The sequence below is a fragment of the Oncorhynchus mykiss genome, chromosome 12, assembly GCF_057628025.1.
Source record: "Oncorhynchus mykiss isolate SJ-2025 chromosome 12, ASM5762802v1, whole genome shotgun sequence".
NCBI lineage: Eukaryota > Metazoa > Chordata > Actinopteri > Salmoniformes > Salmonidae > Oncorhynchus > Oncorhynchus mykiss.
In genome coordinates, this window is record NC_143033.1 from 5,573,873 (window position 1) to 5,587,457 (window position 13,585).

General features: G+C 44.7%; 1 protein-coding gene across 1 annotated transcript in view; it reads left to right on the forward strand.

The window, feature by feature from the left end:
* Positions 1-13,585, forward strand: part of dcc (DCC netrin 1 receptor) — a 584,728-nt gene that overhangs the window by 253,107 nt on the left and 318,036 nt on the right. Inside the window, exons 4-5 of the mRNA XM_090191568.1 lie at positions 7,810-7,960; positions 9,279-9,415. Of these exons, the coding sequence (XP_090047694.1) occupies positions 7,810-7,960; positions 9,279-9,415 (288 nt within the window). The remainder of the gene's footprint in view (positions 1-7,809; positions 7,961-9,278; positions 9,416-13,585) is intronic.

The window sequence follows — 13,585 nt, forward strand, 5'->3', positions numbered from 1 at the left end:
TGGGACTCAAACATCCGTTTAGGCTTTAATCATAGTTTTTAGGCTTTAATCATTGTTTTTTGCCTTTAATCAGTGTTTTCAGTCTTTAATCATTGTTTTTAGGCTTTAATCATTGTTTTGGGGCTTTAATCATTGAAGAATATATCTGAGAAATTACTCATGAGCTTAGTTGAACTGTTTAACCCCATTAGAACCGGCAGATGCTGTAAGACGCAGACAACAGTCCACTGTGTTTTTTATTTATACAAGTGGTTGTGGGGTTGTTCATCAGGCAGCATTGTATAACAAACATGTTGTTTTCAACCAACTGCCAGTTTTCTGTTTTATATTAGTTCCTTCAATTGTTTTGGTGCTCCAGTGCCACACCATTTCAATCACCATCCCATTCACTATGGCATACAGGGAAATGTTTATTCACTGCCTGGAGACATTTGATTCCCAATGCCATTCACAGTGAGTCATACTACTTGTTGTGGATCTTCACATTACAAGATAGGTGCAGTTGATGTCGGGAAGTTTACATACACTTAGGTTGGAGTCTTTAAAACTTGTTTTAAGTTGTGGCAAAATTGCTAAAGGACTTCAAAGTCAAAGTATTGGAGTGGCCATCACAAAGCCCTGAACTCAAACCTATAGAAAATTTGTGGGTAGAACTGAAAAAGCGTGGAGGCCTACAAATCTGACTCAGTTACACCAGCTCTGTCAGGAGGAATGGGCTAAAATTCACCTAATTTATTGTGGGAAGCTTGTGGAAGGCTACCCGAAACATTTGACCCAACACACAGAAAAGTTATGCACACACACACACACACACACACACTCACACACACACACACACACACACACACACACACACACACACACACACACACACAGATATGCACACACACACGCGCACACACACATACACACACACAGACACTTATGCACACACACACACACACATACTCACCCTCCATCTCCCTGTCTGTCAGATAAACCACTGTTTAACTACATGGCACTGCCTGCCTGCCTGCACTTTGTGTTGTTGGGAAAATACAATCAGGCCTGGATCTAAATTGCAGGTTTTGAAGTGAGAACAATCACATTGAAGAAATCCCCCAGGTTAGTGGTGATAGTGGTGACTGGAGAAATCCCCCAGGTTAGTAGTGATAGTGGTGACTGGAGAAATCCTCCAGGTTAGTGGTGACTGGAGAAATCCCCCAGGTTAGTGGTGATAGTGGTGATTGGAGAAATCCTCCAGGTTAGTGGTGACTGGAGAAATCCCCCAGGTTAGTGGTGATAGTGGTGACTGGAGAAATCCCCCAGGTTAGTGGTGATTGGCGAAATCCCCCAGGTTAGTGGTGACTGGAGAAATCCCCTAGGTTAGTGGTGATAGTGGTGACTGGAGTAATCCCCCAGGTTAGTGGTGAATGGAGAAATCCCCCAGGTTAGTGGTGAATGGAGAAATCCCCCAGGTTAGTGGTGATAGTGGTGACTGGAGTAATCCCCCAGGTTAGTGGTGATAGTGGTGACTGGAGTAATCCCCCAGGTTAGTGGTGATAGTGGTGAATGGAGAAATCCCCCAGGTTAGTGGTGACTGGAGAAATCCCCCAGGTTAGTGGTGATATTGGTGACTGGAGTAATCCCCCAGGTTAGTGGTGATAGTGGTGACTGGAGAAATCCTCCAGGTTAGTGGTGACTGGAGAAATCCCCCAGGTTAGTGGTGATAGTGGTGAATGGAGAAATCCCCCAGGTTAGTGGTGACTGTAGAAATCCCCCAGGTTAGTGGTGACTGGAGAAATCCCCCAGGTTAGTGGTGACTGGAGTAATCCCCCAGGTTAGTGGTGATAGTGGTGACTGGAGAAATCCCCCAGGTTAGTGGTGATAGTGGTGACTGGAGAAATCCCCCAGGTTAGTGGTGATAGTGGTGACTGGAGAAATCCCCCAGGTTAGTGGTGATAGTGGTGACTGGAGAAATCCCCCAGGTTAGTGGTGAATGGAGAAATCCCCCAGTTTAGTGGTGACTGGAGTAATCCCCCAGGTTAGTGGTGATAGTGGTGACTGGAGAAATCCCCCAGGTTAGTGGTGATAGTGGTGACTGGAGAAATCCTCCAGGTTAGTGGTGATAGTGGTGACTGGAGAAATCCTCCAGGTTAGTGGTGACTGGAGTAATCCCCCAGGTTAGTGGTGATAGTGGTGACTGGAGAAATCCCCCAGGTTAGTGGTGAATGGAGAAATCCCCCAGGTTAGTGGTGACTGGAGAAATCCTCCAGGTTAGTGGTGATAGTGGTGACTGGAGTAATCCTCCAGGTTAGTGGTGACTGGAGAAATCCCCCAGGTTAGTGGTGATAGTGGTGACTGGAGTAATCCCCCAGGTTAGTGGTGATAGTGGTGACTGGAGAAATCCCCCAGGTTAGTGGTGACTGGAGTAATCCCCTAGGTTAGTGGTGATAGTGGTGACTGGAGTAATCCCCCAGGTTAGTGGTGACTGGAGAATTCCCCCAGGTTAGTGGTGACTGGAGAAATCCCCCAGGTTAGTGGTGACTGGAGAATTCCCCGAGGTTAGTGGTGACTGGAGAAATCCCTCAGGTTAGTGGTGAATGGAGAAATCCCCCAGGTTAGTGGTGATTGGAGAAATCCCCCAGGTTAGTGGTGAATGGAGAAATCCCCCAGGTTAGTGATGACTGGAGAAATCCCCCAGGTTAGTGGTGACTGGAGAAATCCCCCAGGCTTGTGGTGAATGGAGAAATCCCCCAGGTTAGTGGTGACTGGAGAAATCCCCCAGGCTAGTGGTGAATGGAGAAATCCCCCAGGTTAGTGATGACTGGAGAAATCCCCCAGGTTAGTGATGACTGGAGAAATCCCCCAGGTTAGTGGTGACTGGAGAAATCCCCCAGGCTAGTGGTGATAGTGGTGAATGGAGAAATCCTCTAGGTTAGTGGTGAATGGAGAAATCCCCCAGGTTAGTGGTGACTGGAGAAATCCCCCAGGCTATTGGTGATAGTGGTGAATGGAGAAATCCTCTAGGTTAGTGGTGAATGGAGAAATCCCCCAGGTTAGTGGTGAATGGAGAAATCCCCCAGGTTAGTGGTGACTGGAGAAATCCCCCAGGTTAGTGGTGAATGGAGAAATCCCCCAGGTTAGTTGTGACTGGAGAAATCCCCCAGGTTAGTGGTGAATGGAGAAATCCCCCAGGTTAGTGGTGACTGGAGTAATCCCCCAGGTTAGTGGTGATAGTGGTGACTGAAGAAATCCCCCAGGTTAGTGGTGAATGGAGAAATCCCCCAGGTTAGTGGTGACTGGAGAATTCCCAGAGGTTAGTGGTGACTGAAGAAATCCCCCAGGTTAGTGGTGACTGAAGAAATCCCCCAGGTTAGTGGTGATACTGGTGACTGTAGAAATCCCCCAGGTTAGTGGTGACTGGAGAAATCGCCCAGGTTAGTGGTGATAGTGGTGACTGGAGTAATCCCCCAGGTTAGTGGTGAATGGAGAAATCCCCCAGGTTAGTGGTGAATGGAGAAATCCCTCAGGTTAGTGGTGACTGGAGAAATCCCCCAGGTTAGTGGTGATAGTGGTGACTGGAGTAATCTCCCAGGTTAGTGGTGAATAGAGAAATCCCCCAGGTTAGTGGTGACTGGAGAAATCCCCCAGGTTAGTGGTGATAGTGGTGACTGGAGTAATCTCCCAGGTTAGTGGTGAATGGAGAAATCCCCCAGGTTAGTGGTGACTGGAGTAATCCCCCAGGTTAGTGGTGATAGTGGTGACTAGAGAAATCCCCCAGGTTAGTGGTGACTGGAGAAATCCCCCAGGTTAGTGGTGATAGTGATGAATGGAGAAATCCCCCAGGTTAGTGGTGACAGTGGTGACTGGAGTAATCCCCCAGGTTAGTGGTGATAGTGGTGAATGGAGAAATCCCCCAGGTTAGTGGTGACTGGAGAAATCCTCCAGGTTAGTGGTGACTGTAGAATTCCCCCAGGTTAGTGGTGATAGTGGTGAATGGAGAAATCCCCCAGGTTAGTGGTGACTGGAGAAATCCCCCAGGTTAGTGGTGACTGGAGAAATCCTCCAGGTTAGTGGTGAATGGAGAAATCCCCCAGGTTAGTGGTGATAGTGGTGAATGGAGAAATCCCCCAGGTTAGTGGTGACTGGAGAAATCCCCCAGGTTTGTGGTGATAGTGGTGACTGGAGAAATCCTCCAGGTTAGTGGTGAATGGAGAAATCCTCCAGGTTAGTGGTGAATGGAGAAATCCCCCAGGTTAGTGGTGATAGTGGTGACTGGAGTAATCCCCCAGGTTAGTGGTGATAGTGGTGAATGGAGAAATCCCCCAGGTTAGTGGTGACTGGAGAAATCCCCCAGGTTAGTGGTGACTGGAGAAATCCCCCAGGTTAGTGGTGACTGGAGAAATCCCCCAGGTTAGTGGTGACTGGAGAAATCCCCCAGGTTAGTGGTGACTGTAGAATTCCCCCAGGTTAGTGGTGATAGTGGTGAATGGAGAAATCCCCCAGGTTAGTGGTGACTGAAGAAATCCTCCAGGTTAATGGTGATAGTGGTGAATGGAGAAATCCCCCAGGTTAGTGGTGACTGGAGAAATCCCCCAGGTTAGTGGTGATAGTGGTGACTGGAGTAATCCCCCAGGTTAGTGGTGATAGTGGTGACTGGAGAAATCCCCCAGGTTAGTGGTGACTGGAGAAATCCCCCAGGTTAGTGGTGATAGTGGTGACTGGAGAAATCCCCCAGGTTAGTGGTGATAGTATTGACTGGAGAATTCCCCCAGTTTAGTGTCTTATGTTACGATGTGTGATGTGATGTGTGTTGTTCTCTCCTTAGTGTGTTGTTCTCTCCTTAGTGTGTTGTTCTCTCCTTAGTATGTTGTTCTATCCTTAATGTGTTGTTCTCTCCTTAGTGTGTTGTTCCCTCCTTAGTGTGTTGTTCCCTCCTTAGTGTGTGTTGTTAACTCCTTAGTGTGTGTTGTTCCCTCCTTAGTGTGTGTTGTTCCCTCCTTAGTGTGTTGTTCTCTCCTTAGTGTGTGTTGTGCCCTCCTTAGTGTGTGTTGTTCCCTCCTTAGTGTGTTGTTCTCTCCTTAGTGTGTTGTTCTCTCCTTAGTGTGTTGTTCTATCCTTAGTGTGTGTTGTTCCCTCCTTAGTGTGTGTTGTTCCCTCCTTAGTGTGTTGTTCTCTCCTTAGTGTGTTGTTCTCTCCTTAGTGTGTTGTTCCCTCCTTAGTGTGTGTTGTGCCCTCCTTAGTGTGTGTTGTTCCCTCTTTAGTGTGTTGTTCCCTCCTTAGTGTGTGTTCTTCTCTCCTTAGTCTGTTGTTCTCTCCTTAGTGTGTTTTGTACTCTCCTTAGTGTGTGTTGTTCTCTCCTTAGTGTGTGTTGTTCTCTCCTTTGTGTGTTGTTCCCTCCTTAGTGTGTGTTGTTCCCTCCCTAGTGTGTGTTGTTCCCTCCTTAGTGTGTGTTCTTCTCTCCTTAGTGTGTTGTTCCCTCCTTATTGTGTGTTGTTCCCTCCTTAGTGTGTGTTGTTCTCTCCTTAGTGTGTGTTGTTCTCTCCTTAGTGTGTGTTGTTCTCTCCTTAGTGTGTTGTTCTCTCCTTAGTGTGTTGTTCCCTCCTTAGTGTGTGTTGTTCTCTCCTTAGTGTGTTGTTCTCTGGTTAGTGTGTGTTGTTCCCTCCTTATTGTGTGTTGTTCCCTCCTTAGTGTGTGTTGTTCTCTCCTTAGTGTGTTGTTCCCTTCTTGTTGTGAGTTGTTCCCTCCTTAGTGTGTGTTGTTCTCTCCTTAGTGTGTTGTTCCCTCCTTAGTGTGTGTTGTCCCCTCCTTGGTGTGTTGTTCTCTCCTTAGTGTGTGTTGTTCCCTCCATAGTGTGCTGTCCCCTCCTTAGTGTGTTGTTCCCTCCTTAGTGTGTGTTGTTCCCTCCCTAGTGTGTTGTTCTCTCCTTAGTGTGTGTTGTTCCATCCCTAGTGTGTGGTTCTCTCCTTTGTGTGTTCTGCTCTCCTTAGTGTGTGTTGTTCTCTCCTTAGTGTGTTGTTCTCTCCTTAGTGTGTTCTGCTCTCCTTAGTTTGTGTTGTTCTCTCCTTAGTGTGTTGTTCTCTCCTTAGTGTGTGTTGTTCTCTCCTTAGTGTGTTGTTCTCTCCTTAGTGTGTGTTGTTCACTCCTTAGTGTGTGTTGTTCCCTCCTTAGTGTGTGTTGTTCCCTCCTTAGTGTGTGTTGTTTCCTCCTTAGTGTGTATTGTTTCCTCCTTAGTGTGTGTTATTCTCTCCTTAGTGTGTTCTGCTCTCCTTAGTGTGTGTTGTTCTCTCCTTAGTGTGTTGTTCCCTCCTTAGTGTGTGTTTTTCGCTCCTTAGTGTGTGTTGTTCCCTCCTTAGTGTGTGTTGTTCCCTCCTTAGTGTGTTGTTCTCCGGTTACTGTGTGTTGTTCCCTCCTTAGTTTGTGTTGTTCCCTCCGTAGTGTGTTGTTCCCTCCTTAGTGTGTGTTTTCCCCTCCTTGGTGTGTTGTTCCCTCCATAGTGTGCTGTCCCCTCCTTAGTGTGTTGTTCCCTCCTTAGTGTGTTGTTCTCTCCTTAGTGTGTTGTTCCCTCCATAGTGTGCTGTCCCCTCCTTAGTGTGGTGTTCCCTCCTTAGTGTGTGTTGTTCCCTCCTTAGTGTGTTGTTCCCTCCTTAGTGTGTTGTTCCCTCCTTAGTTTGTTGTTCTCTCCTTAGTGTGTTGTTCCCTCCTTAGTGTGTTGTTCTCTCCTTAGTGTGTTGTTCCCTCCTTATTGAGTTGTTCCCTCCTTAGTGTGTTGTTCCCCATTTACATTGTATTTGCCCTCAGCAACAGTCTCTTGTTCCGATAGTTCTATATAAACCACAGGGCTTGTTAGGAGATGAGACAACACTAAGAAAATGTACATTTAACGAACAGACTGAGGTAACACAACAATGAGTGAGTGATTCACATGGGGTTTTTCTGGCCCCAAAAACATTATAGTGAAGTTAAAACGCCGTAGGACATACTGGCCTCGGGATGAGAATGAATTAAACATTTTGAGCCTTTTGAAAAAATGATTCAGATGATGTTTCCCATTGAAATATGTAGTCATTCACCCACTGACATCCACAATATTTTAGACACTAGTTTAACCAGCCACTAGTTTAACCAGCCACTAGTTTAACCAGCCACTATTATAACCAGCCACTAGTATAACCAGACACTAGTTTAACCAGCCACTAGTTTAACCAGCCACTAGTTTAACGAGCCACTATTATAACCAGCCATTAATTTAACCAGCCACTAGTTTAACCAGCCACTAGTTTAACCAGCCACTATTATAACCAGCCACTAGTTTAACCAGCCACTATTATAACCAGACACTAGTTTAACCAGCCACTAGTTTAACCAGCCCCTAGTTTAACCAGCCACTTGTTTAACCAGCCACTAGTTTAACCAGACCCTAGTTTAACCAGCCCCTAGTTTAACCAGCCACTAGTTTAACCAGCCACTAGTTTAACCAGCCACTAGTTTAACCAGCCACTAGTTTAACCAGCCACTAGTTTAACCCACTAGTTTAACCAGCCACTAGTATAACCAGCCACTAGTTTAACCAGACCCTAGTTTAACCAGCCCCTAGTTTAACCAGCCACTAGTTTAACTAGCCACTATTATAACCAGCCACTAGTTTAACCAGACACTATTATAACCAGACACTAGTTTAACCAGACACTATTATAACCAGACACTATTATAACCACTCAACGCTCAGTTGTCTCTCTCTCCCTCTCTCTCTCTCTCCCTCCCTCTCTCTCTCTCTCTCCCTCTCTCCCTCTCTCCCTCTCTCTCTCTCTCTCTCTCTCTCTCCAGAGCCTGGAACCACCAGGGGCCTTCTGTTTCTCCAACAGCCCCAGAGAGTCACCTCCCTCCTGGGGAGAGATGCTGTGTTGGAGTGCTCCGCTTCGGGGTTCCCCACCCCCGCCTTCCACTGGATGAGAGGCACTGAGATAATCCAGAGCAGGTGAGTGACTCATTGTTTCAGTTTCAAATGACACTCTATTCACTATTTAGTGCAATACTTTGCAATATGGGCTCTGGGCAAATGTAGTGCACGATATAGGGAATAGGGTTCCATAGGGCTCTGGTCTAAAGTAGTGCACTATATTAGGGAATAGGGTTCCATAGGCCTCTGGTCTAAAGTAGTGCACTATATAGGGACTAGGGTTCCATAGGCCTCTGGTCTAAAGTAGTGCACTATGTAGGGAATAGGGTTCCATAGGGCTCTGGTCTAAAGTAGTGCACTATATAGGGAATAGGGTTCCATAGGGCTCTGGTCTAAAGTAGTGCACTATATAGAGAAAAGTGTGCCACCTATCTGTTCCATGATACCTTTGACATGTGTGATGACAGAGCTGGTGAGAGGCAGATCATCAAACCACTACCCATCTGGCAAAGCTGGTTGAAGTGACGACATTACAGACTGGTTGATGTGACGACATTACAGACTGGTTGAAGAGACGACATTACAGACTGGTTGAAGTGACGACATTACAGACTGGTTGAAGTGACGACATTACAGACTGGTTGAAGAGACGACATTACAAACTGGTGGAAGTGACGACATTACAGACTGGTTGAAGAGACGACATTACAGACTGGTTGAAGAGACGACATTACAGACTGGTTGAAGAGACGACATTACAGACTGGTTGAAGAGACGACAAACTGGTTGAAGTGATGACATTACAGACCGATTGAAGTGACGACATTACAGAATGGTTGAAGTGACGACATTACAAACTGGTGGAAGTGACGACATTACAGACTGGTTGAAGAGACGACATTACAGACTGGTTGAAGATACGACATTAGAGACTGGTTGAAGAGACGACATTACAGACTGGTTGAAGAGACGACAAACTAGTTGAAGTGATGACATTACAGACCGATTTAAGTGATGACATTACAGAATGGTTGAAGTGACATCATTACAGACTGGTTGAAGAGTAGACAAACTGTTTGAATTGATGACATTACAGACCGATTGAAGTGATGACATTACAGACTTCTTATGGATAGTGGGAAGAACTGACGACATCACAACCAGACCAGAACCAGTCTGTAATGTCGCCACTTCTTCCCACTGTCCATAAGAAGTAAGTAATTTTTTGGGTCACAGAATCAGCCTCCACATCGTCCTAACTATTTCTGAAGGAGAATATGATATACCTGGGTATCACAGGTTCACAGGTCACTGAACACACTCCCATTGTTCCTTATTGTGTAGACCTACACATCTGTGTTGTCTTGGACAGTTTTGTTCCTCCGTGTCTCTGCAGGTCTAAGAAGTACTCCCTGCTGGGCGGCAGTAACCTCCTGATCAGCAGCGTAACAGACGATGATTCAGGCTCCTACAGCTGCGTGGCGTTTAACAAGAACCAGAACATCACGGCTTCCTGCGAGCTGTCCGTTCTCGGTAAGTCCTACGAGACCGCCGCTCGTCTCACGAGGGGGGATTTCTCTCTGCGGGCACACACAGACAGACATACATACGCATGTGCGCACACACACACACACACGCGGCCACACACACTAAGAGAGGCAAAACTCTACGAGCGTCTCTCTTTCCGTGTCTCTTCTCCATCGCCTTTCATGCCCACTAATCTGTGGAAATGTAAACGTTTTCAGTTCACAACTCGCTGGAGGAGCTGCCGGACAAAACGCTGGAACACCAGGGAGTTGGGAAATGCCAAACTCTGTCAGGGTTTTAAACAGAGTACCAAGCTTTAAGTTTGGACTGGCATTTTCAAGTGACAAAAATGAACCACATGACAACTATACGTTACTTAGGAATTTATTTAACATAGATGAACTACATGACAACTATACGTTACTTAGGAATTTGTTTAACAGAGATGAACTACATGACAACTATACGTTACTTAGGAATTTGTTTAACAGAGATGAACTACATGACAACTATACGTTACTTAGGAATTTGTTTAACATAGATGAACTACATGACAACTATACGTTACTTAGGAATTTGTTTAACAGAGATGAACTACATGACAACTATACGTTACTTAGGAATTTGTTTAACAGAGATGAACTACATGACAACTATACGTTACTTAGGAATTTGTTTAACAGAGATGAACTACATGACAACTATACGTTACTTAGGAATTTGTTTAACATAGATGAACTACATGACAACTACAGCTTGGGCTGGGAGTTGAGCCATGGACCTCAAAATAAGATATCATCACCATACTGCCGATACCATGTTATCACCATACTGCCGATACGTATTATCACCATACTGCCGATACCATATTACCACCATACTGCCGATACCATGTTATCACCATACTGCCGATACCAAATTACCACCATACTGCCGATACCATATTACCACCATACTGCCGATACCATGTTATCACCATACTACCGATACCATATTACCACCATACTGCCGATACCATATTATCACCATACTGCCGATACCAAATTACCACCATACTGCCGATACCATATTACCACCATACTGCCGATACCATGTTATCACCATACTGCCGATACCATATTACCACCATACTGCCGATACCATATTACCACCATACTGCCGATACCATATTATCACCATACTGCCGATACCATATTATCACCATACTGCCGATACCATATTACCACCATACTGCCGATACCATGTTATCACCATACTACCGATACCATATCATCACCATACTGCCGATACCATATTATCACCATACTGCCGATACCATATTATCACCATACTGCCGATACCATATTACCACCATACTGCCGATACCATGTTATCACCATACTGCCGATACCATATTACCACCATACTGCCGATACCATATTAACACCATACTGCCGATACCATATTATCACCATACTGCCGATACCATATTATCACCATACTACCGATACCATGTTATCACCATACTGCCGATACGTATTATCACCATACTGCCGATACGTATTATCACCTTACTGCCGATACCATATTATCACCATACAGCCGATACCATATTATCACCATACTGCCGATACCATATTATCACCATACTGCCGATACGTATTATCACCTTACTGCCGATACCATATTATCACCATACTGCCGATACCATATTATCACCATAATGCCGATACGTATTATCACCTTACTGCCGATACCATATTATCACCATACTGCCGATACCATATTATCACCATACTGCCGATACGTATTATCACCTTACTGCCGATACCATATTATCACCATACTGCCGATACCATATTATCACCATACTGCCGATACCATATTAACACCATACTGCCGATACGTATTATCACCTTACTGCCGATACCATATTATCACCATACTGCCGATACCATATTATCACCATACTGCCGATACGTATTATCACCTTACTTCCGATACCATATTATCACCATACTGCCGATACCATATTATCACCATACTGCCGATACCATATTATCACCATACTGCCGATACGTATTATCACCTTACTGCCGATACCATATTATCACCATACTGCCGATACCATATTATCACCACCCGATATTATCACCACACGATATTATCACCACACGATATTATCACCATACCATATTATCACCATACCATATTATCACAATACCATATTATCACCATTTTGAGAGACCTCACCATACCATATTATCACCATACCATATTTTCACCATACCATATTATCACAATACCATATTATCACCATACCATATTATCACCATACCATATTATCACCATACCATATTATCACAATACCATATTATCACCATTTTGAGAGACCTCACCATACCATATTATCACCATACCATATTATCACCATACCATATTATCACCATACTATATTATCACCATACCATATTATCACCATACCATATTATCATCATACCATATTATCACCATACCATATTATCACCATACTATATTATCACCATACTGCCAAAATGATGGGGCTATATATTGTGATTCTCACTATTCTATATTCATCGTGATATTATGATGTTATGCGCCATACGTATTGCTCACCATATGTCTGTCTGCTGCAAGAGAGCCAGGGAAATGAAAGTGCTGTAAACGTGTTGGCTGGCTATTTCAAAAACAAGATGAAGAACGAGCTATGGGATGAAAACGTAGAGTTCAGCGTTCTGCCGCTGGTACCACGGACTGGCACTAACACCCGTTTATCACAGACTGATTTCAATACCTTATTTTACAGCAGCAAGAGGACAGAGTTTGTGATGTCTGTATTACAACCCAATGTGGGGTTAAATGGCCTTTTGATGTAATGTAAACGGTGAGTGTGCAGGGTTGTCGCAAGGCACTGTATAGGAGTAGTACTGTATAGGAGTAGTACTGTATAGGAGTAGTACTGTATAGGAGCAGCAGTACTGTATAGGAGCAGTAGTACTGTATAGGAACAGTAGTACTGTATAGGAGTAGTACTGTATAGGAGCAGCAGTACTGTATAGGAGCAGTAGTACTGTATAGGAACAGTAGTACTGTATAGGAGTAGTACTGTATAGGAGCAGCAGTACTGTATAGGAGCAGTAGTACTGTATAGGGGCAGTAGTACTGTATAGGAGCAGCAGTACTGTATAGGAGCAGTAGTACTGTATAGGAGTAGTACTGTATAGGAGCAGCAGTACTGTATAGGAGCAGTAGTACTGTATAGGAGCAGTACTGTATAGGAGCAGCAGTACTGTATAGGAGCAGTAGTACTGTATAGGAGTAGTACTGTATAGGAGCAGTAGCACTGTATAGGAGCAGTAGTACTGTATAGGAGTAGTACTGTATAGGAGCAGCAGTACTGTATAGGAGTAGTACTGTATAGGAGCAGCAGTACTGTATAGGAGCAGCAGTACTGTATAGGAGCAGTAGTACTGTATAGGAGTAGTACTGTATAGGAGCAGCAGTACTGTATAGGAGCAGTAGTACTGTATAGGAGTAGTACTGTATAGGAGCAGTAGCACTGTCTAGGAGCAGTAGTACTGTATAGGAGTAGTACTGTATAGGAGCAGCAGTACTGTATAGGAGTAGTACTGTATAGGAGCAGCAGTACTGTATAGGAGCAGCAGTACTGTATAGGAGCAGTAGTACTGTATAGGAGTAGTACTGTATAGGAGCAGCAGTACTGTATAGGAGCAGTAGTACTGTATAGGAGCAGTAGTACTGTATAGGAGTAGTACTGTATAGGAGCAGTAGTACTGTATAGGAGCAGTAGTACTGTATAGGAGCAGCAGTACTGTATAGGAGCAGTAGTACTGTATAGGAGCAGTAGTACTGTATAGGAGCAGCAGTACTGTATAGGAGCAGCAGTACTGTATAGGAGCAGTAGTACTGTATAGGAGCAGCAGTACTGTATAGGAGCAGCAGTACTGTATAGGAGCAGTAGTACTGTATAGGAGCAGTAGTACTGTATAGGAGCAGTAGTACTGTATAGGAGCAGCAGTACTGTATAGGAGCAGTAGTACTGTACAGGGGCAGTAGTACTCTAGTACAGCAGTAGTACTGTATCAGTAGTACTGTATCAGTAGTATTGTATCAGTAGTACTGTATCAGTAGTATTGTATCAGTAGTACTGTATAG